The 25,465-nt window shown below is 32.6% G+C and overlaps 1 protein-coding gene and 1 long non-coding RNA gene across 4 annotated transcripts in view; both read right to left on the bottom strand.

Annotated features, from left to right (window-relative positions):
* LOC143230878 (nephrin-like) overlaps window positions 1-25,087 on the bottom strand; it is a 68,595-nt gene extending 43,508 nt beyond the window's left edge. The window contains exon 1 of one of the 2 annotated variants that reach the window (XM_076465168.1): window positions 24,497-25,087. In XM_076465168.1, the coding sequence (XP_076321283.1) occupies window positions 24,497-24,557 (61 nt within the window). In that variant the 5' untranslated portion in view covers window positions 24,558-25,087. The remainder of the gene's footprint in view (window positions 1-24,496) is intronic. The other variant, XM_076465169.1, reaches the window with a different exon arrangement.
* LOC143230879 (uncharacterized) lies at window positions 5,057-21,002 on the bottom strand. 2 transcript variants are annotated; one of them, XR_013016659.1, is made up of 2 exons: window positions 20,883-21,002; window positions 5,057-5,566 (listed from the first exon to the last, which is right to left on the bottom strand). It is a non-coding gene; the product is annotated as an uncharacterized LOC143230879 (long non-coding RNA). The 2 variants fall into 2 exon arrangements; XR_013016658.1 differs by lacking the exon at window positions 20,883-21,002 and adding an exon at window positions 6,616-6,739.
* Window positions 25,088-25,465: the final 378 nt, after the last annotated feature.

Raw genomic sequence — 25,465 nt, 5'->3', positions numbered from 1 at the left:
ACTTTTTTCAAAACTGTTAATGTGAAAATTCATAAACTGCTGACCTTTTTAGTGGTTAGGATTCCTATTATATGTGCGTGTTCTTATAGCAAAGCCACATCGGGCTATCTGCTGAGCCCACCGAGGGGAATCGAGTTCCTGATTTTAGCGTTGTAAGAATTTCGACTTAACGCTTTACTAGCAGGGGGCTTCCTATTATGAATATGTAATATTGCTTAGATATCAAATCTGCAGTGGTGTTAATCTTCATAACGACAACAATACTGTTCAGTTGTTAAAATAAAACGTTTCAATAGAAACTAAGAACCTTACTGAGTAGCTTAGTAGGAAAAATTCATTATTATTCAGTATTCGTTCACTCTAGTTTTGCCTTTAGAGCTATAGCATATCTAACCCGATCTTCTCTTGTTATCGTTTTAACTGGTTTCTCTGTTAAAATTCTAATTGCAATAAACTACTATTTCATTTTAAATTGGGCTGAATTTCATCCCGTTCTGTTTGTTTTTTGTTTGTTTTTTAAATTTCGCACAGAGTTACTCGAGGGCTATCTGTGCTAGCCGTCCCTAATTTAGCAGTGTAAGACTAGAGGGAAGGCAGCTAGTCATCACCACCCACCGTCAACTCTTGGGCTACTCTTTTACCAACGAATAGTGGGATTGACCGTCACATTATAACGACCCCACGGCTGAAAGGGCGAGCATGTTTGGCGCGACGGGGATGCGATCACCCAGTTCTTTCTTAAGGTATCCGTTGTTTAATACAAGAAAATAAGAGACTTAGCCAATCATAGAAAACATCTTTTCTCATATAGAGATTCGATTTTATATATATATATACATTTATTTTTTAAACTGAATCTGCCTTTCACTGAGTATTATCGCAATTTTTTCCCAAACCTGTTAAAATTTTGTGTATTCAGAAATCAGTTGTACTTTATACTCATATAAGTACAAAATTGTTTCTGAAAGAAAGTAATAATAATAAAGATAAAAAATTAACGCAAAACCTGCCTTATTAACATAAGCCTATAAAAGTTGCTTTGTGTTTAATATAACAGTTAGCACAGAAATTGGAAATAAGTGAGCTGGAACCAATTCTAAGAGTTAATCTCCCTTTCAAATATCATTTTGTTATTTTATAATGGGTACTTATAAAAACAGTGAAACAAGGACTTTCTGTATGGGTCGCCCTTAGGCAAGGCATAGTACTTACTAGTTTCCTTTACCAGGAATACAGTCGAAACCGTTGAGGACACAAGACGATTGATCGTCTGGTGGATACGTGGTGCAACTGAGACACGACAAGAGAAACCTGCTCAAATTAGTTGAATAGTACAACTTACAGCAAGAAATGACAACGTGCTGCAGAATGTTGGTAAGCATATGCTACAGTCATTCACGAATAAAGGAAAAACTACAACTGCGCAAAAGGGGTCCGTGATAGAAATGGGGAAAACGCCTCGACCAATGAGGATAGACATGTGCGACAGGTGTAGGTGACACTTAATTATCAGTGCCCGGCATGGCCAGGCTGTTATTGCGCTCGACTTGTAGTTTGAGGGTCGCGGGTTTGAATCCCCGTCACACAAAACATGCTTGCCCTTTCAACCATGGGGGAATTATAAAGTTACAGGTCAAACCCATTATTGCATTGGGGGCGTTATAATGAGGCTAAGAGTTGGCGGGTTGGTGGTGATGACTACCCTCATTCACTCTATTCTTGTATTGATAAAGTAGATATGGCTAGAACAAACAGCTCTTCTGTAGCATTGCATGCAATTCAAACCAAACAGAACTAAATCTAATTTTCAGCATGTTACTGTCTGCATTCAGAAGTGAACAATCAAAATTGCAGCACGGAATGTGAGGACTCTAAGCCTAATTGGAAAATTGTTTAACGTCAAGCATGAGGTGAAGAGATCAATATTTTAGGTTTGTGTAAAACACATAGGAAAAATTCTGGAGTTATTGATATGAAGATCATTTGTTTAGGAGGTCAGATGTACAAAAGAGGAGTTGGGTTCATCTTGGATCAAAAATCTCAAAATATTTACATGGATTTTGAGTATACTCCATAGATTAATGCTTGTAAAAATAATGGTTATACCTTTCAACGTCGTAATAATACAAACCTATGCACTGACCATTGAAAATTAGAAGTAGGGCATTGATCATTTCTATAAAGAACTTGAATAAATGAAAAAATCAGTGTGAACCTCAAGAAATAGTCATAGTGATGGGCGATCCAAATGTGAAAGTTGGTTGTGAGCAAGTAAATGGTATTTTTTGAATGCATTGACTTGGAGATAAAAATGATTTGGTTTGTTTGTCTTGTTTGAATTTCACGCAAAGCTACACGAGGGCTATCTGCGTTAGCCGTCCCTAATATAGCAGTATAAGACTAGAATGAAAGAAGCTAGTCATCACCGCCCACAGCCAACTCTTGAGCTATTCTTTTACCAACAAATGTTGGGATCGATCGTCACATTATAACGTCCCGACGGCTGAAAATTCAGGAATGCAGTACAACAATTGAAACCTTATCCAGGCGCTGATTACAAGAAGGACCACTTCCCTTCAGTGTGCACCATCGAGATAAGATTGAGGAAACGTAAGAAGTAAAAAGTGGCAAAGAAACTCGACTGTACAATTCTATTGGAAAAAGTCTGATTAAAGAAAGTTGAATTTAAAAACGATTTTCAAGAACTTGAAGGTTAAGGAAATATGTCGAAATGAGAAACTGTTAAAAAAGCACTTGTTGAGACAGCCAAGAAAGCTGTTATCTTGAAAGTCGGCAAGAAAAGCTGGATAACATCATACGGTAAATGTAATGACGAAGTAAAACGGTGAATAGGAATGGTGAAAGACGCATTTTTGAAAAGGAAACATTTCTAAAATTTTAATAGGGACGAAGTTAAGAGTCTTGTATTGCTATGTTATACCAACTGCATTGAAGGAATTGAGTTGTAGTTCTTAAGGTGTATCTTGAAGGTGTGTTTTGTGAAACACATGCTGCAGGAGGAAGCTGTTGGCCAACGTAATAAAAAGACAGTTGTAGTTTCTCAAAAGTTTTGTGAGGAAAGAATAAATTTAAAGTCTGGTTATAACTGTAAAGAATGAAGAAAGGGGAGCCCGAAGATGACAGAGGCTGACTTATGTCAAACATCTGCACTAACAGAGGCTGACTAACATCTGCACTAACAGAGACTGACTTATGTCAAACATCTGCACTAAATGGGTGAATGTGTGGACGCTGGAAATTCTTTGTGCCTCAAGAAGAAGAGATCTGTGGAAGACTGTGGCCACCAGTTTAATATGACACACACAAAAAGATAGGTGACATCATATTCTAATTTACTGTCATATACAACATTGCAGAAACATGTTCTCTTATACATGTTATCTATTATTCGAATGAATGAGATCCCAGCTTATATTTTTTCTTTTATATTATATGTATTTATCTGTATTACATGTATTTTACAAAGGTGGACAATGTTACTAGGGGTTGTATACAGATTTCAATATACATTTATTTCAATACGTTTGATAGAAATGTTTCTATACTTCAGTAGTACAGCATATAGACGTTCTTTTCATTTCCATTTGTGAGTCTTTAACACCATGGAAACATTTCACTCTGACTACAAAACACTCGAGTGAGCTATAAATTTCCTATACACATATAGCAAATGTTTCGCTAATTTTAATTTTAACGTCTAATTAATAAACTCTGTAGTAAATCATTTTGCTACATAACCGTAATTAATCACTCTAATTGAATAACAATATCGCTTTTTGTAAATCTTTGAGGACCGAACTTTTTTGGGCGTTTGTCTAAAATGATAATAAGTATAATTGACTACACACACACACAAACCAGTACGGTCCTTAAAGTATTACTGTTGTAGTGAGTTCATGTTCGACAGTTCTTCTTGATGAGTTTGTTATGTTGAGATTATGTGGAGATTGTTCTAATGGATCATGTTATCCTTCTTTCTCATCTTGACAGTATACTTAATATTGAATATAAATGGTTCAAAATGCACATGATCATGCAGACAAACAATTGAACATCATCAGTCTAGATCCGAGTCATAAATCTGATAGTCACTGGGTATGTGTTTACATTGATCATGATGAGAAAGGAAAATATTTTAATTCATTAAGACTCCTTTCACATAATCTCAACATAAGAAAATCGTCAAGAAGAACTGTCGAATATGAACTTATAATAACAGATTAAGTACAATGTAATAACTCATCTAATACAGTATAACTGATTAAATAGAATATAACAACTGAATAAGTACAATATAATTACAGATTAAATACATTATAATAACATTAAATACAATATAATAACAGATTAAGTACAATATAATAACATATTAAATACAATACAATACAATAACAGATTAAGTAATTTAAAGACCGTATTGGTCTGTATGTATGTAAACAATATTGTATACATTATACTTATTATTGTTTTCGACAAACGCCGGAAAAAGTTCAGTCCTCTAAGATTTATAAAAAAAAAAGTTAAGTATTGTTATTCAATAAGAGTGATTAATCACATTTATTATATAACAAAATAATTTATTATAACATTTATTAATTAGATGTTAAAATTAAAATTAATGAAACATTTGCTATATCTCTAAACGAAGTTTGCAGCTCATATGATTTAGAATGAGATAGACCAAACATGCCACAAGGAGTCATAATGAGATGTTTTCATGGTGCGAATCAACCACAGATGGCAATGAAAAAAACGTCTATATGCTGTATGCTGTACTACTGAAGTACAGAAACATCTTTGTCAAACGTATGGAATTAAATGTACATTGAAATCTTATAAACCCCTAGTAACATTGTCCACCTTTGTAAAATACATGTAATATAGAAAAATAAACATAATTGGAAACAAAAGTTATGATCTTGTTTAAATAATAAATAACAGCTGATTTGTTAAATTCTACAGCAGTGAGATTGTCATTTATTAAAATAATAGTTTTAACATAATTAAATCTGGACATTGATGACATACCTGGAATTATAGCGCTCACCTTAGTAAAACACATGTGAGCTAAAACTATAAAGAAACATGCGTAAATGCGTTAATTGGCCAAGTTTTACGAATATCATAAAGTCGAAATAATCGAAACAGTATATTTTATATTATTACAGAATATTTCTCTTTGCATCTTTTCTTATTACAATTTACATGTAAATGGTTAGGAAATGTCAATAAATATAGTACTAATGAATTAATGTTTCACACATAGCCATGTTGAGACACGTTGATACATGCCACGTGTCATTGTCTCTAACGGCCTGGCAAAGTACTCTCTCCGATAACATTAATGCATGGTACCAGTGTCACCTGGTCCCACAAAGTGGATCGTGGAACTATTACATAGTCACCTCTGACGTCTATTGCCATTTCCGCTTGTCATGGCGATTAGCATTGCACCCACTCTGGTGACATCATTGTTTCTCCCCATTTCTTCCCTCTTCCAACGTCGACACGTGTAGAGCCCTCTGGCGAGAGACAACTTCTTCCTCTGAAGTGGGAACATAATTACTAACAAAGGCATATTGATCCATGAATAATGTATAATGCGTGTTCTATGGATATTTTGTCTAATAAAACACGGTTCTTTAGCATAACTGTTAGAAATACACAACTATAGTTTTACATTTTGTGATTTTTCATTGAATGAAATAAAACGCAATGAACAATTTTCCTTTTTCGTTTATTGTGGTAATGGGAGGAAAATGATAAAAATCACCAATCACTTTATGGTAAATAATTTAGAATAATGACAGATATAGTCACACTAGAATATGTTGTCATGAATAATTTAATTATGTCTACCTTTCAAAAGCACATGCACTTAGAATGCGTTGACGTTGAAAAGAACAATATATACACGTGATGAGAGTGAGGCAATGAAACATCTCTTGGATGATGAAATACAAAAACGAGGGTTGAAATATCTACGGCAAGTGTAAAATATATACATATTGTACTAATGTAAAGTGGAACAGATGAGTGAGGATCTAAGTTATACAATAAGACTAATGTATGGGCGACAGAATGAAGTAATTAATTTAGATTAGTCATAAAAAAGGGATAATGTACTAGAATGACCTGCGATAACTTGTTAAAAATCATGTGCGAGCTAAAAAATAATGCTTACTTTTATCTATCAATATAAAATTATTTAGAGAACATCTTGCAATATTTTCTAGATGCAGATAGGGAATTATAATAAACTTTGTTTTTTGTATTACTAACCTGAATTTATAATATTCATTAAGTTTTGAATTAAAAATTACAAGGTTTGTTTTCACTGATTACATGGATATATCATGAAACATCAAATACAGATGTAGAAATAAGCGTGTTTAATATTATCACAGAAAGCATCAAAACACATTAATTAGTCGGACTATGATGAACAACCAAATGCGCAATGGTTTTTGATAACTTATAGCATTAGAGTTAGATAAAGTGGTATTTATTCACTTTTCGACTTGTTCATTGCACTTTAACTACTTGTTTGTTTGAAGTTAAGCAGAAAGCTAAACAATTTTGTGCTCTGCCTACCACAGGTATCGAAATCCGGATTCTAGCGTGAAAGTTTGCTGACTTGCCTCTGTACCAATGGAGGATATTTTTCGTGGCAGAACAGCGGCTCATAGTGTGGGTCTGAGTTTTTCAAGTGGAAACGTTTAACTCATAGCTCTGTGATCTTTAAACTGATTTGGGCACTAATTATAGTTTTTTTTTTCTCGGGAGGTCAAACCTTTTCGCTTGATGTGTTTGAACACGTCCAAGGTCTCATAGTTTAATTTATTCTAACTTTGCCTTAAAATTTTTCAGTTTGAGGGTAGGCTGGTAGAGATTCTAATGAGTAATAAATTAAAATGGGATATACCCACGTCTCACGCTTGGCATTTTTGGCGTACACAGTTGTAACTAATATAAAAGGTAAAAACAAAACAAAGAAGCAAAAAAAAGTATTACAGACTAATTTACTTTAATTCCTGATGACGAGAAACCCATTTGAAGTAAAAACGTATTCTCAACGTATGGGTATTAAAACTATAATTAAAATAGAATAGAGAACAACGTTTCGACCTTTCTTAGGTCATCTTCAGGTTAACAAAGAGAGTTTCAATACTCATACCAGCCGTCTTGAGAATATGTTTTTCTCTAATTCTGCCTAATAGAATTCCAAGTGTCGCGTAATAATAATAATAATAAGCTGTCTTTGTTAAGGAACCTTCTTAATAAAGAGTACTGAATCTCGCTATAAAATCCTAAGTCTCATTGTCTTCCTATCGCTTTGTATGTTTGATTGTAGTTAAGCACAAAGCTACATGAAGGGCTATCTGTGCTCTGCCTACCACGTGTATCGAAACTCGGTTTTTAGCATTTCTTTTATCAGAAAGCAGTAACAATTTTTTTTACCCAGTATATAAGTATAGGATGTGAAAACATTATGGATCCATTTCATTCATAAATAATCAATGAAACTTTCCTTCCTTTTTTTTTTATCAGGGCAAAACTTTACGATGGGCTATATTAATTTTATTCACCGGATTTTAAGGATGTCACTCCACAAATTTATCGCTGCCCCACCTGGGGACCATTTTTTTAGATTTTCTATAATAAAATTAAACAGTTAGAAATAATTTAATAATTCATTTAAACAAATTCTTGGTAGTTCGTAATATCAAACTCTTAATCAGAAACACCTATTTTAACATTGCTACTGTGATCATGTTTATAAGTTTCTGTTTATATATTTAAAAACGGCTAGTATGGATAGAGAAAGCACTAATAGAGGAGCGAACAACGTTTCGACCTTCTTCGATCATCGTCAGGTTCACCTTGTGACAATGATCGAAGAAGGTCGAAACGTTGTTCGCTATTCTATTAGTGCTTTCTCTATCCATACCAGCCGTTTTTAAATATATAATGCATTAAAATATATCATAAAATAGTTATATATCTTAAGATCGTGATACTGAAACGTGCAATGGTGTGATATCTTCATTATTACACGAAAATATTTTCACATATAATTAGCAACCATCAGTTCTTCATATTTATTGTCATTACGATAAGCAGACTGGACGGACTGTATAGCACGTTCTCACAAATAATATGTTTGATAATTTTCGGTATGATATAAGTTCAGTTTATCTCTCATTGGTTAACTTGTGATCATGGTTAACTGACGAGGAGCGGAATTATTGGAAACTTATATAATCCAATAACACACGTTGATCAAAGTGTAGTGTATTTAAGTTCAGACTTCAAGATTAAAGAATATTCGTAATACTAAATTTACTTATTGTATGAATAATGTGAAAAACCGAACAGTGTCCGATGACACTTTTTCTTTACTTTATCTGTGTATAGGCAGTATAGTATATTTCAAACATTTATCAGCAAGAATATGCAAGATGTTTGTTCTCTAATAACTTATACACAACTGAAAGTTACTAAGCAAAATACTTCACAATAAAGGTCTACACTGTAAATAACTTGGAGTTATCATACTAAAACCAGTTGGTTTTTGACAGAAAACATGATGGTTGAAAAATACACGTATTAACTTTCCACGGAGTACACAAGTCTATGAAACTAGTTCTTGACAAGAAAACACTATTATTTATAAGCACAAGTAATACATTTATATATTTAACCAAATCATCAGTAAGATTCACCAGTAAATACGAGGAAAAAACAATGAAATATCAGACTATTATATATATATATATTTTTTTGCCTTTCTTCTTTTCATTACTTCTTTTTTTATCTTCCATTCCATATAAACCATTTCACTTGATGTTCTGATTGTATCTGCAATAGCTGTTGGTTTATTTTTAATAACATTTCAAAGCTAGATCAGACTCAAAACAGTTTACTTGAAAGAACTCTTCCAAAAGGCAAAGAAGAAACTAACTTTAAGGTTTAAATTACAAAAGTCGAAAAAAAAGTTTGAGGATTTCACAGAGATATTATAATGTTACGGTCAATCCCACTATTCGTTGGTAAAAGAGTAGCCCAAGAGTTGGCGGTGGGTGGTGATGACTAGCTGCCTTCCCTCTAGTCTTACACTACTAAATTAGTGACGACTAGTACAGATAACCCTCGAGTAGCTTTGCGCGAAATTCAAACAAACAAACTTTTGATAAATGGATGCAAAGAGAAGATGAATTAATTGAATACATAGCAATAAGTTATGATCAACAGAAGAAAATATTAAATGTTATAATGGAAGTTACAATAAGTTATGATCAACAGAAAGAACTATTAAACATTGTAATGGAAGTTACAATAAGTTATGATTAACAGAAAGAAATATTAAACATTGTAATGGAAGTTACAATAAGTTATGATTACCAGAAAGAAATATTAAACGTTTTAATAGAAGGGACTGAAAAGAGATGATATAAAACAAATTATAATCTGCAAGAAACATTAGATGAAAAAAAAAAAACATTGTGGAGATACTTTATGTGATTTAAACAACACTATAAAGATAAAGAAAATTTACATTTTCGAAAACATTTGAAAGCTGGAAAGTTGAGTAACTTATGGAAATATGCAATTCAAGAGGTTCCTGACTAACTCCTTTCAAATTACACGAAAAAATAATGAAGCTATCTGTAAACAAAAACAAGTGAGTACAAGATTAGAAATGGAAAAGTTGAAAATCAAAATTGAAGCTTTTGAAGTTAGAACGAAAAATCTAAAGATGAAATTCCCAGAAATTGATTCGAAAATTTGGAATTTATTCAATGAAAGAATAGAGAATAAAAAAAGATCTGTGAAGCACTGATAGAATATTGGAATGATTTATGTAGAATAAAAAAGAGAAGCAGTGGAAAGAAGAAAGTAATAAAGAAGTTTGTTTGTTTGTTTTTGAATTTCGAGCAAAGCTACACGAGGGTTATCTGCGCTAGTCGTCCTTAATTTAGCAGTGTAAGACAAGAGGGAAGGCAGCTAGTCATCACCATCCACCGCCAACTCTTGGGCTACTGTTTTATCAACGAATAGTGGGATTGACCGTCACATTATAACGCTCCCACGACTGAAAGGGAGAGCATGTTTGGTACGAGGGGGATTCGTACCCGCGACCCTCAGATTACGAGTCGAACGCCTTTACCCACCTGGCTATACCGTGCCCTAATAAAGAAAACAAAGAAATAGAACAATCTGATATGCCAGAGTCTTGTTATATGTATGTATATATATAAGTATATACATATATGTAGTTGAAACATCAACCGGAACTAATCACCTTCAGATTATAAATTTAGATCTGGCTAAACCAAACATCAGATGAACATAACGATACAATCAATGTCAAGGTTGACTATGTTGCAGAAGACGTCTACTTCGTTTTGGTGGGACAAAACATTAAAATAACTAACAGAATAGGACTTGAATGATAATGAAATAATTTTATAACAGCTGTACTATTAGATTGTAAAACCTCAAACTTATCTCTACGTAACCATGCCGACAGTGTTTCATACGCTATTGACTACCTGCCAAATGAAGGTCAACGAAAGCTACAGACTTCAACGGACCATTAGACACGGGTCAAAGCAGGCTTGTCTACTTTATCAAAATTACTTTGGGAAAAAAAAAAAGAAAAACACTTTCTGACACGGTCGTCTAAGAATACAAGCTGTGTAAAAGATCTCACAGGGCGTGTGTCTCTTTTTTTTTTTTCTTTCTTTAAAGAAATTCCGCCAACAATCAGAGTAATGGACGTAATGTACACATTCCGGACGTAATGTCAAATTGTACACATTCCGAAGTGTCAAAAATAGGAAACTTATTTTATGTTCCACTTTGTTGCTACTGGAGTAGATACTTTCAGTGAAAAGATTTTCACCTGCAGAACATCAAAACTTAAAAGCTTACTGGCAGTCTTTCACGCTATCTGTGCTACAAAATAAATTTCTATTTACCAGTAAAAGCCCTGAGATTATCAAGTTTGCTACTGAGTTGAATAGTGCCTGTTTAAATCTTAGCATTAAACCATTTGGATAACGCACATATGTAAGATTTTAAGACATGCCATTTTTATTTAATAAAAGTTCAAAAACCAAAAAGAGTAGTTGAAAAGATAACACATAAAAAACTTTAGCTATGCGTTTGGGAGAAAGTAGGCCTGGTATATAAAGGTGAAGTCTATAGAGAAATTTATCTTTTAGATAATTAACTTGCACGTTAACTTTAAAATATTAAAAATAAGGGAATCCATTAATATTTTAAGTTACTATTGTTGTGCTTGACCTAATAGTTAGCATATTAACCTTTAACCTTAGCATCTGTGGTTCCATAATTCGTATTCTATTACCATAACGAAATCGAGCTCTGCACTTTGGGGCTACGAGTACGTTATAAGAGCGAGTATCAATTTCTACTGTTTGATTATAGTAGTCTGAAGACTTTAGAGTGAGTATTGTTGACTAGCGAGCGCTCTTCCCTTTAATCTATTTGTTCAAAGGTAGGGACGACTGTCGTAAACGATTCTTGTGTACATTTACGCGAATATCTTAAAACAACCAAGTCCTTTCTATCGGTTAGTTAGGAAACTCAAGGCTAAAATAGTTTCAGGTACATATCACTATTTTTCGACCATACGTTTATGCCCACAGTTCTTAATAACATAGAGTGTTTAAAGAGATCTTATCATAATGTTGTTTTTTTTCCCAGATGAATAATCAGATATAATATAAACAATGCTGCGGTTGTGCTCAAAAGAAAACGTACAAGAAGATTCTTTTTCTTATGTATTTCTTTCGTTTGCATATTGAATTTAGCGCAAAGTTACTCGACAGCTTTCTGTTATAGAATAAAGGAAAAACAACTAGTCGACACCTGCCGACTCTTGTGTTACTCTAAACGAACAGTGGAACTGATTATAACGTTATAACGCCTCCACATGTGTATGGGTCGGGCAGTTTAACCACCACGCCATGCCAGGCCTTTTGATATGTTTCGTAATGGTAAATAAAATATAGTTGATTGATTAGACGGTGAAATTAGACTAAAACGTCTAACCCATACTTTATAAGTCTGCAATATATGTACATTCTAGTGAAACAAATCATTTCCTGAAATAAATAGTTGATTCATTTCCTCTTGTACTATCTTCATCATTATCAATAACAACTGGGCTCAAAATTAACCCAATCTGAGGATTTAGGAAGTACAAAAGCTAATCCATTTTAATTACCCAAGAAATACATGTTTTAAATTTGAACTTGGAAGAAGTAAGAAAGTCAATTCATTCAAACAACTGGGATATACATGGCTCTAATCAGGAAGTGAAGGAAGGATACAGTTATTCATTTCCTGTATCGGAAACCTCAATTTGACCTCGTAGTAAGTTTTCTTTTGAGGATATTTGTGGAAGCTTGGTAATCCTAGACGGTACCAGATATGACATTTTTTTCTGTAAATAATAAATATAATTATATATTTTAAGGTGAATTTGTTATTCAGTATGAAATGCTTGGAGAATTATGTTCCAATCTATGTGCATCGTGTCCTCTGCATGAGTCAGGTCAACGACTTACGAAGACGATTAATTTTAGTTTGGTTCGTGAGAGGTCACTAGCGTTTCTATCAAACACCCTTGTATTTATTGTCGAGATGAGCTAGCGTGCAAATCACGAAATAAGAGCCTACGTCTTAGGGTTAAACAAAACAGGTACAGCATAAGAAGCCCCATTAGCCCGAAGGTACTCTAGCAGCACGATGTCGTTTACTCAAGAACCAGGCCTTCCCTGATCGTACAGCTTGTCGGGCTTACTCAAGAACCGGGCCTTCCCTGATCGTACAGCTTGTTTGTTAAATGTATTTAGATGTGTTGCTGTTACTACAATAATTTGCCTGGTAATCTTACCATATTTTAATAGAATACAGTCAAGCACTTAGATCATGACTTCATTAATAATTGTGGTTTAAGTTTTTCTGTATAATATTGTTGAGTTATAGAATCTGGAAAACTGGTTTCTGTTAATCTCATGCAAAAAAATAAACAGCTACTATGTCACATATATTATGCAAATAAAGAAAATTGTATAACACATTCATCACACCTAAGTGCTATCTGGGACTTAATAAAATATACTAGCATAAGTGGCGATGTGAAGAGACGGTGTTATCGGAGGTACTTTTAAAAACAGGTTTCTCACATTATTTCACATGTTTTGTAACTATAAGGATATTTTCTCAAAAAGTAACAACACTATTTTTCATATAGTGTTGTTTATTGAGTATTGACTATTTATACTCGTATAGGTAATGGCATATTTTTTGATTTTATACAGTGAGCCTTCAGATCAAAATCAGTTTTTTTTTTTAACCTAGCAATTAAAATCCTGTGTTTTACTGGAAACGTCGTATTCTCAAGGGATATGCCATATTCTAAGAAATAATTTAATTATTTCAACGATGCGAATCAATCGTTGAACGCCTATTACAGTGCAATAGATAAACTAATTTTTTTTTTTTTTAATGTGAAAGCTATTGAACCATGTTTACCACCTTACCTTATGAAGAGTGAGTTAGAGCACGGCGAAAATATGTATAAAAACCACTTTAATGGCAAAATATCCACTTAATTTCATATTGTCGTTGATTTTCGTACGACAGAAATCACGTTAGAAAACGTCCACCATTATAAAAAATCACAGTAAAAAACAAAACACAAAGTATTTGGTGTTAATCGACTTAAATATTCAAATGTTGTTTATCCATAATTTTCAAAGAGTAAAAGTAACAAAATGTTCTGACGATAGGTTTATAACTGTTTAAGCATCAACTGGGCATTTGGGAAATTAATATAATTTCAAACTTTAAAAAAATAATCTAGTTTTGTAACCATCGTGACTAAATAAATCTGAAAGATAACGTAATATTATTTGTATGTATATTTTAGAGTTTTCCTACAAAGTTTTACGAAAAAAAACTACCTTTAATTTTGAACTGATAGTCTACAGGGAATGTAGATAGTTAGTAGTACCCACAGTCAACTTTTGGGCTACTCTTATTTGATTGAATAGTGGGATTAGACTATCACTTTTATATCGCATCCAGAGCCTCAAAGTGCCGAGCAAGATGAATAATTTGGAAGTAAACAATGCCAAAGCCAGTAATATTGTACCATCCAATATAGTTGAAAACCAACTTAACAGTGCACCGAAATCATAGACTGAATACTTGTTTACTAATCCAACTTAGCAGTAATGTCTAAGGACCCACGAGTTCTAGGCTTCTAGAGTAAATAAAACACTTCAGTTCTGCTATTTGATACCCAAAAATATTTGATTTTTATTATAAAATAATATAAAGACGATAACGTTTCAGTAAAATTAGAACACCGACATTAACATCAGATAATACATTTTTACCATTGTAAATTGAAAATCTACATAGTCTAAAGGATGTTAGGAAATTATATTAGCGAACAGGCTTGTTCGTAAAAGAAACTAAAAAGTGTGGAGGTAGTTTATATGCATTCGCCTCAGCGTGCAAAGACCCGACTGGGAAAGGTGTGTGGGCAAGGGCAGCCATTAACCCACGAGACGTTAACTAGCAGGTGCACCGTGTTCTGTTGAAACAAATAATTGGAACTATATCACAACCATTTCTGGTAAATCGATTATGAAGAAAGTACAAAGAATCGAACAGCTTAAGAAACAAGAAAACCTACAGACGTTTTGTCATAGTTGCTCTTTAAATACTCGTTATAGGTGTAGAATATCCCTGTACAAGATATATGACTATATAAGACGGATATATGACTACATTTAAAGGCGGTGGGGGAAAGAGAGGACTTTGTTTTTAAATATATGTTGAACTAAATACATTAGTTAAAGGTGTTTAATAAATATTTCTCTCTTATCAAATAACAACTAGTATTTGGTTGCGATATCCAAGCTACATAATTATGAAACTCAGAAAATTTTAATAAACCTTTACTAGCTACCAGCAAATTTCAGGCAAACTTCTCTTTAAGAAAGGGATATTTTCTTTCTGAAATCTGCTTCGCAAACCTTATCAATAAGACTCTGCTAAATTACTTCATGATTTTAATGAATATACATAAACGGTTAACCTACACAGTTGGAAATGGAGATGGAAACGATGCATTTCTTTTAGTCAAAATAACGTTATTTTCAGGTTATTAGTTGATAATCTTGTTTCATTTATGGATTGTTCTCGACAATATGCGTTTCACCGAGGTAAGAAGAGATGTCGTGAATTACATTCTATATTAAAAGGGCACAAAAAAATCTTAAATCATATACGATTATAAACAGAGTTTAATATCATAACAAATCTATTTTTATTACATCTACTTAGGAACTTTGTGAAGATTCGTGTACATGAAATAACATTTAAAATTGTATTTCGTATTTAGAAAAGGAGTTTCATAAATAGCAGAATATTTGAGTTTTATGTATGAAGTCAATGCATGCGGTACATACGTATAACATGTAGGTCATAATTATGAGATTAGGCTGGATCGTTACAATGAGAACTGTACCAGGATTGACAGTTTAATTAGTTCGTCGAAAGATCTTACGAAAGCCGTGAGATGGATCATTGTTTCTAGAGAGATTACGCTAGGTGTTTTGTGTCATCTTTAGACAGTTTCTCGCAACTGCAGGAAGAGGGGAGTGTTCATACTTGAGAGTTTGTGCTTCAAAACACACACTGTTTCTGGCAGGTTCTGCTCTTTAAATTCATGTAATGTCGAAAGTTTAAATATTGTAAAATAAAGACGAAACATATGTCTGGAAAACCGATGCCTTATGTCCTTTTTAGATTGTAAAATTACTGACAGAACAAGCGAAGAGTTTACATAAATTCCTAATTATCAGACCGTCATGAAAGCAAGGCTGTATTTTAACAGCCGTTTCTCGAGGATACTTCAACGAAGCGCTAAACATAACAGTAAATAACACAGTTTTTTGAAATTCCTTTCTGATCAAATACGTGGGGCACAATAAACACAGCAGACCAACAATGTTTAACTCATTTTATGACTGACACTATTTTGAAAGAATAACGTACAAGACTTACACGGGAATGAAGAGAATGAATACCAGGGGTTAAGGGAATGTGGGATCTATTTCAATACTATGTAGTTTCCCACATGGTGACACTTCTCTTTTGGACTGAAATATTCAATAAAAAAGTTAGACAGACTAAAAGATGTTTTAATGAAATTACTAATTGAGAGTAGCCGTTAGTAAAATCATTTAAAACACATGCTTGTGTATACATCTCAGAGTTTTATTTCTGTGTGGAAGGAAATCAGAATATAATAGAGATTTTCGGTGTTTTATACAAACTCGATTTGTGTCTTGTGAGAAAAAATAAGAGTCGACAACGAAACGCAGACGTGGATTACATTTGACCTGTTCCGAGTTAAAACGTTTCTTAATGAGCTGTGAATGTTCCGAAGCAGTTTCTATAGGAATGTACCAGCCGAGTAGTAAAGTAATGTTGCACTAGCATATAAACCTGTCTCATGGTGAAAGATTTTCCTCGATATGCTGCAGTCAGTCAAGCGTAAATAATTATTTTAATCTTAATATATTAGGTAATTAGAGTTATTCTTGACTGACGTAAGAGAAATAAGCAGACGAAACCAGCTTATTGCTTAATGAAGAATTTTTAAAACTGATGTCAACAAGTTTAGTTAGGTTCCATCGTTCATGAAGAAATCGTAGAATGGGAAATTATTTTTGAGTTAGTTATTTATGTAACGCATTTTCCGATTTTGTCGTTTATAATAAAGCTTGTCAGTGAAATTCAACTAAGGTGTATAAGTTATCTAATTATAACGACTTCGGAATTACAAAATTAAAGAAAAATTATTAGATATTCGTATTTGCTATAAAACACAAGTTTAACGTAGGCGACTAGTTATGAATGTTTATCAAGCAGTCAGTGGAGATAATTATTGTAATTAATCTCAGAAAGATCTTAGTTACGCCGTGCGCATCAGCATGAGCAATTCAATATAAAGATTGGATCCAGTTATATTTTATTCGTTAGTTTACACACTTTAAAGATAGCAAAAACACATTTTAACTGTTGTACTTGATATATATATTATCAAACTTTGATGACAGTTATGAATTATAACAACTTAATTCTTCAAAAAAAAAAAATTTAGACAGAGTAAATAAACCAGTCGGTTCTCTAACAAGCCGGTTTTAGGTAAACGTTATATTCAACGTGATTATTTCACGTGCAAATGTTACAGAAACAGGTATTTGTATTTGTGGTCAAGATGGATACTAAAGATAGATCGATAATTGTTTTTTGTTGTGGTATAAATAGGAATGTACTAACTTACAGGAAGGCACAATAGAAGTAAATTGTGTTTTGCGAAAAAATAAACTTTGATTATTGCCATATCTTTCCAATCATTTGGCACATTGAGACCAAAAACGGAAGGACAAGAGAAAGAGATTCTTTGTAGTTGAATTCCAGAATAATATTAAGGATATCCAGTCCAACTTATGTTGAACGTATAGTGATGATAATAATAACGGGAATTGCAATTTTAAATAATACTGCTGAGACAAACGAAAGATTCCAGAGGTTCTTCTGGTTGTATTTCAGCAAAAGAAGCCGACGCTGATTTGTGATCTCTCAATTGTTGGTTTTATTTGATTCGATACATCTTCCAAACTACAGCAAGAAGCAAGCAAACTAAGCTAAGCTGCAGCCAATGGACAAGTTGCTCCTTTCTTGATTGAATTATGTTGTTATTTAAGTTAAGTATTGTGACAAGCTTTCAGTCAGAGACGGTCTGATTACTAAATAATAAAATAAGAACAATTGATGAGAACGAAAAAGGAACACGTAAAGTCTTATTTTGATATATGACATTATTCAACTCTTCCCGAAAAACAAGATGTCAAGGACTTAAATGAAGTTTCTGTCTAGTAACAGTATAATGAAACTGAAATGCATTTACAAGCGCTTTTAATGTATTTTCAAAATAAAGCGTTTTATTGAAATTCCAGGAAATGACAAGAATGCATGATACTTGGTCTTTTATTGTCTGGGTTAAAATCAAATATTTATTCCATACATGCGCGCGCGCGCGTGCCTTCAACCCTAGATTAAAATGAAATGATATGTTTATACTCTCAGCTATTTTGTAAATCATGACCAAAGTGATTTTACACTTATTCGTACTTTAAAAAACCAGCAGTTTAACACTTGAAACCACGTGATTTTAATTATTATCTCTGATCTGAAAGTATTTTTATCAGATTTTTTTTTACTATCTTGTAATTAATTATTCATATATTGATACTTAATGGTTCTTTATGATTTCCTTTCAGAATAAAATATTTAATTAAAATAAACATATGTCATTCATTAGATTCCAAACAAAAAATTTAATCAATTGTAATTTTCCTGTTAAATAAAAACATTTATGCCAATTTTGCATAAAATATGCTACGCAAATATTTCAGTTAAATTTCTTGAAAATAATATTTGTTTTTCGCTTTGTTGTAGTATAAGTTATTACACTTATCTGTAAAAATGTGATAGAAAAATTAACTGAGCAGGTTTATCAGCTTAGCGACTCCACTATAATTTTATATGGCACTGCCGAGTAACACACGTGTGCTGGATCTTTCAATATGAGATTAAGTCTATATTGTGCAGTCAATGTTTAAAGCTGTAGGCCACAGATGCACAATATGAGACATTTATTACTAGCACAGTTGTGTCCAGAAATATATTCGATAAAGATGACCCTTAAAAAATCAGGTCGCCCCTATATAGTAGTTAAATTCCCCTGCAACTGTAGTGAACGCTGTATAGCAGAAATATTTATAGTGAAGTACGGTAGCTTATGTGTAGTTGTTTTCTAGATGGAGATACTTTTTGAAGTTTTATTTGGACTTGTTGTTTTATTGTTTGTTAATAGTTTGGTTCCTTCACAAGCGTTGAATTAAACCTTATTTTCAGCAAATCCCATAATCAGAGACAAGGTACATTTTACTTATTTATTTCGTATTAGAAGAATTACGAAATAGGAGAATGGAAAAAAATCTTTATCTCAGAAACCAAATATTTAAGATTATTCCTATTTAGAATCGAAACTTTCAAAGCAGAAAACAAAAGATCAAACATTTCTCTAATTTACTGTACACCAATTTTCAAAAAATAGGAGTTGCATATATTTTCGGTTGAAATTGTATTTAAAATATATATATAGCAATACTTAAATGTATTGATACTCTAATGTATGTTTTCTCTCCTTCTATAGCAAAGGGATTGAAATTTAACATGCACCCTAAATCTTTGTAATCTGATGCAATTACTAAATAACAAATCTGTCTTATTTAGGGACTGGTCGCAGAGATTTGTTATTTAGTAATTGCATCAGATTACAAGGATTAAGGGTACATGTTACGTTTCAATCCCTTTGCTATATAAGAAGAGAAAACATGCTGTGGAGTTTTCTTTACCTATACTTATATCTGTTTTGCAATAAGACATTACATTGCTTTCACTTTATATATTGCAAAACACACACACAAAACTTCTACGTGTCTCCGTATTTCTCAAAGATAAAGGTTGAATATGTTTTCGCTGGATGAACTAAAAATTTACTATTTGAGTTAGAAGATTGGAAATGTTTTATATACGTTAGAAAATATCACGAGTTTTCTCGTAGGCCAAGCTTTCATTATGTTGTTAAACATATCTACTTTATATTGATAACACACAAACTAGAAGGCCAAGATAAAATGTTATATTATAATAGTAAAGTAGATAGTTCAACCTACATATTTTATATCCATATGTCTATACAGATAAAACGTTTTATATTGGTAACACTAGTATTATTGCAGATGTATCGTCTAGGAAAAATTAAAATGGACGTAAGTTCAAATGAGAAGTCTTATAACATTTGTATGAGAGTTCAACAAGTTTTATAACATTTGTATGAGAGTTTAACAAGTATTATAACATTTGTATGAGAGTTCAACAAGTCTTATAACATTTGTATGAGAGTTTAACAAGTATTATAACATTTGTATGAGAGTTCAACAAGTCTTATAACATTTGTATGAGAGTTTAACAAGTCTTAAAACAGCTGTATTTTTAAAGCACTTATGATTGCTGCACGTGAAGCGTGCAAGTCAGATTAAAATTTATGTAATAGAGGTTAAGTAGTTACGTATACACGCTGAAATGAGTCATTCTTTTTTATGAAATGCTTTGTATAAACACCGATGATATCAGTCTCGGTACTAAGTTTAAGACTCCTACTATCTTTGTTGCTCATTTTACTAAATGCGTTCTTATAAGATTATCAAGAGTATTGAGCGAATAGGTACGAATTAGATAAAATGCTGTAATGATTACTTACTTTAAATTTTACAGGTTAGAAGAAACACTCAGTACGCACACCAGGTACATGATTGTCATCTCATGAAGATAAGTTTTTAATGATCAAACTGTACGTTGAATATATTTGTAATTCAGAAGATGTGACCCATGAAACACATTTAATTCTTTAAGTAGATTTCGGAGCAACATCACAAGGAGCAAATGATTTGTATCATTCAAGACTAAAATTTCAGGTCAGTTTTGTGGTAAAATAGCCAATAAAGGAAACTGACTACTGACCCGAAAATCAACCCAATATGATAACGATTTCACAAAGGTTCAATTATGTCCGAGTTAAGATAGTATTTATCTTATTTTTCATACCATGAATATTTATATTAGACTGAAAACAGATGCATAGGAATTTATTGTTTTATAATGCTACTTACTGAGAAATTTTTCTGTGGCTGAAGCACAAGAACGTTCTGAAGACACACCGAACGTGATTACAACCACAAAGTTTAGAGTTAGTGAATTATACAGACATGTTTTCCTGCGACAAGCATAAGACGCTTAAGACCGGTTGTATAGCAGTGTCGTGTGAAAGTAAAGAATGAGGGTTTAAAACTTAGTCACGTGTTCTGAATCAAGTTATATTTAGTACCTACTTGTAAGTAGCTAAAACCAGTGAATAGCTTGTTTGCTAACTGTTGATGTGACAAGAAAATATTTTAGTCCCTTATTTGCTGAATCTTAGACATCATTAGTTAAGAAGTACCAATTTTACAGAGTCTCTCAGTATCAGCACATCAGTACAAACTAGAAGGCTAACACAACAAAGTGCTGTATAGTAATAATATAAATAGATCAGGCTACTTATTTTATAATATCCATAAGTCTACACAGGTAAAAGGTCTTACAATATATATGCTGTAATCAAGTGTTATAATGTTGTTCTATCTGATTTCCTTACCTTTTACTGCTCCCATTCCTACTTCCTAATATTTTTACTTTAAAATGTTTTACACTTGTCTCATAGTTTTCTTTTGTATAAGTCGTGTGTGTGACTGAGTTATAACCTTATCCTCTTGTAGTAGCTTTTCTTAAAACTATCTCTCGACATTTCTTACCTTTCTCTGATATCTTTGCTCTAGTTTTTCTTCCATCTAGCCAGGGCAGCAATCTTCTCTTTGGCTGTATAAAGGCTTGTTTCGCGTATTCACCATTACTGTTTCTAACCTTATCTCTACTCCTTTAGTTATGTTCTTTTTGCTGAGAGGTTGTCAATACAAGATTTTATCTTTTTTTCTCTCATTTTGTTTCCTTGAAAGGCATATTTTAAAAATCGCACTGTTTCAGGTACAACCTTAGATTTTGATAGATTACACTTAGTTTGAAATTTACAACTTAGCATTCTTATGTTTATTCTAGAATGCTTGAGCAAAACTGTGTCAAAAATTGGCAACTGGCATGATGGTATTGCTCTTTTGAATACAGAACCCTTGAGACAGATGTATAGAACTGAAAACTTCGTTTTGAAAAGTTTGATCATTGTTAGAACCTAGATTTGGAGAATCTATTTAGTTCACTTTTTTTATCCAGCTAATACAACTGCAAGCTGATTATGTAGTGCGTACACTTAAGCAACAATACACCTGCACGTGATATAAGAGCGAGTTCTTACTTAAAAACTCACAGAGCATGCTTGTAATCATAGAATATGGCTACTAGTGTACTGTTAGCTTGTAAGTAGTGTTGCAAAATGGTCATCATTTTTATCTAGATTATAAGTAAAACTAAGAAAAACGCTTTTAGCCAAGGTAGCGTAATTCAATCATGTGCATTTAAATATGTGTAAGATGAAGGCAGGAAAGAGCTATGCCTTTCCAACAATGTAAGTCAGTCTGTTTGTCAGATTGATAAACTTGTGGTTTTGTAATTTTTTGTCTTTACTGTAGCGATTTTCTCAAGTGATTTGATAACTTTTTACTTGGTTGGTCTGTTCACTATTCAACAGTGTGCATAAAGAGTTTATAATTTTTTGTTTACATGCTCGTTGCAATGTGTTTGAAATTTTGATTTATATTGCACAACTGGCCTCTTCCTACTCTAAGTATTATCGTACTTATGATAGGGGTGTTTACTGTGGTAGTGATTATATTATGTGAGAATTCATTGGTTTAAATTAGTTTATATTATTGCTAGGATGCTTTCTCTGTAAAATCGCTCTTTTGTAATATGTGTTCACTTATCAACTGTAATGTGTTACTACACAGATACACACACATGTATATATGTAACCACTATAAGATTACTCTTTTGTTACTTAGCTATTGTTATGCTGTCATTTACTTGCTATGATAAGCGAACATGCTTATCTAGTATTAGATAGCTCAGGAGAATGAAATATCTATGCTGTTATTTTATTCTCGACATTATATTTAATAAGATCACGCATACACTTTTAACTTTCTTATATATGTAAGTTTAGCTTTCTCAACAGGATTATATTATCTATGTATAACATGAATCACGTCTTAACAAGTCATATGTGAATATAATGTAATATTAAATCAGTTACATAATAAACATATATTTATAAATATAAAGACAATATTTTCTCCAAAGTATCAATTATACTTAAGTTTGTGACACCATGTGAATATTTCATGAATTGGAAATGTTCTAATTTTATAAACAACACTTTCAAAGAAGTGATGAACGTATAGGATAACAAAGTTTGGTAGTCACATTTATGAACACTTAGAAAACTTAGGGACGTTCATATTCTTAAAAAATTAGGATGGTGTAATTGCGTCTGGCATTCTGATCATGATCCAAAACATTAAATAAAAACCTAGTCCTTGAATATTCAGATCACCCTGCTCTGAGTGTGCTTCTATGTATAGTAATCAGACCAAAGTCCTTAGGAAACTTTTGTTTATAGCGAAGACTCCTGAAGCCTAGAATTTAAATATATAGATCATTAAATTTTAATATGCATAAACGTCGAATAAACGGACCACTACTGTTATAAAAAAAATAAACTTGGGCTTATATTTTGATTCAGAACAACTGAATAACACATGGATTTTATATATTTCAAAAATGGGAAAAAAGGCTCTCTATCACGTCCAAACGATCAACTACTAACAAAAATACGAACATACCCTGTTCTCATAACAAACTACCAAATTTGAGGTTGTCTAATATTTTGATTATGATAAAAGGCAAAGAAGTTTCTGGTATCTTTGATCAGGAATATTTTAGTTTACTCCAAAAAAATATATTTGAGACATTTGTCACTAAAAGTTTTAAATAACTTGTTATATTGTACCTGGTATTATCGTTTCTTAATAAAAGATACTGAAAGAACGCACAGTTGAGTAATTACAGTCAAATACGCAAAAAAGGTAAGACGGTTAAAGTGAAGCTCAAGCTCAAATTTTAGTTTTGGAACAAACATGTTATCCACGTTTATTTTTGTTAATGAAAACAGAATGGGTAATTATTTTGAAATAATATTTCCTAGGGTAACTCTTCCCCCGAAAAATAAATGCAATGATAAGTCGTTAACTCTCCTATTTATTATTAAGTGAACAATACGGATAAGTTTTATTTTAATTTTACTAACATCTCATTTGATCCAATGGAAGTAATTTTCCTAAAACGTTTGACAGTTTAAAATGGTGCTTTATACGGAAGTTTTAACTTTTCGATTTAACAATTTATTCTTTGTAGCCAAAAACTTTCTCTAGTTGTCTAAACAATGCTTATAACATTTTGTTTGTTTCTTTCATTATAAATGTTACTCTAAACAATAAATACAATGTACCATGGGTTTTATATCTTAATATGCCAGGGTATGAAACAATTTGTCCTGTAGGTTTGGTAAATAAGTTTAACATAAGTATTTCAGAAAACTGACTTATTCAGTTACTGTGAAATTTCATCATTTGATCAAGCTAAACAAGTAGTAACAAACCAGCTTAAGTCTCTTGTTCTAAAGGGAGAAAAGGAACTATGAAATATAGAGAGAAATAATGTACCTAAATCATCTTACCAGAGCTAATTGTGAAAAACAATAGGCTTAACATCAGCCGCGAATGACTTCCTGATAACATACTGAAATTTCGAAGTTTCTCATCCAGGATCTTGGTCAATTTCTTCAAACTCTCCTTTTCCAATGTCGCTTAGGCCTGGATTCACTTAATACTGACCTCAAAGTGCACGTGCGCACGACTCCGCGGGTTTGAGTCTACACTGTACAATCTGTCTCGCCACTGGTGCTAGAGGCTATCAGTACTGCTTTACACTAACCATTCAAACACTGCTGGCTGACTGGTGTTGGTGTGCCCTATACAAAATCAGTCTGCGCGGAGTCAGTTACAACTACTTCAGTAAACAGTCCCGCGTGCTTCAAAACTCACCGCTAAGCCAACCATATAACGTGAACATACTGGAGGACAAAGGCTCACAGTGGAAATCGTGGGATAGTTTGTGCAGCACTGCCCTCTCGTAGCAACTAGAATAACTTGAATCCTATAGTTTACAAAATCAAACCAGGCCCATGATGTTATCTAAAAGAAATGAAGTAATTCAGTCTTTTTCTCATCACAAACTTTGATGCTATTTAGATTTTCAACACTTATCAAAAACGTGGAGGAAGGAAGAGTGGAAAGAAATAATGTTTAGGAATGTTTGAATTACCTGATGCTGAGAGTTGGTGGACTGTAGAACAGCGCCCTCGGGTGGGAGAAATAAACAAATGAAAATCAATTCTGATATGAAAGCAAAATAATGTAATATTAGTCAGAAATAAGTTTTTATTGCTAAAATGCTTCTAGATAGGACTCATTTGTTTGGGATAATTTTGTAATCAACAAAAAATAAGAGACCTTAAATTATGACGCCATATAGCGATCCAGCAGAATATAAACATTAATTTACATTGTTAACTGTATATACATATTCGCAAATATCCAAGAAATTAAGCATTTTAAATTTTCAAGAAGTCCAATAACATATTATT

This window comes from Tachypleus tridentatus, chromosome 10, assembly GCF_004210375.1.
Source record: "Tachypleus tridentatus isolate NWPU-2018 chromosome 10, ASM421037v1, whole genome shotgun sequence".
In the NCBI taxonomy this organism is placed as follows: Eukaryota; Metazoa; Arthropoda; class Merostomata; order Xiphosura; family Limulidae; genus Tachypleus; species Tachypleus tridentatus.
Note: the sequence above shows the minus strand (reverse complement) of the source record. Positions and strands in the feature narration are given on the sequence as shown.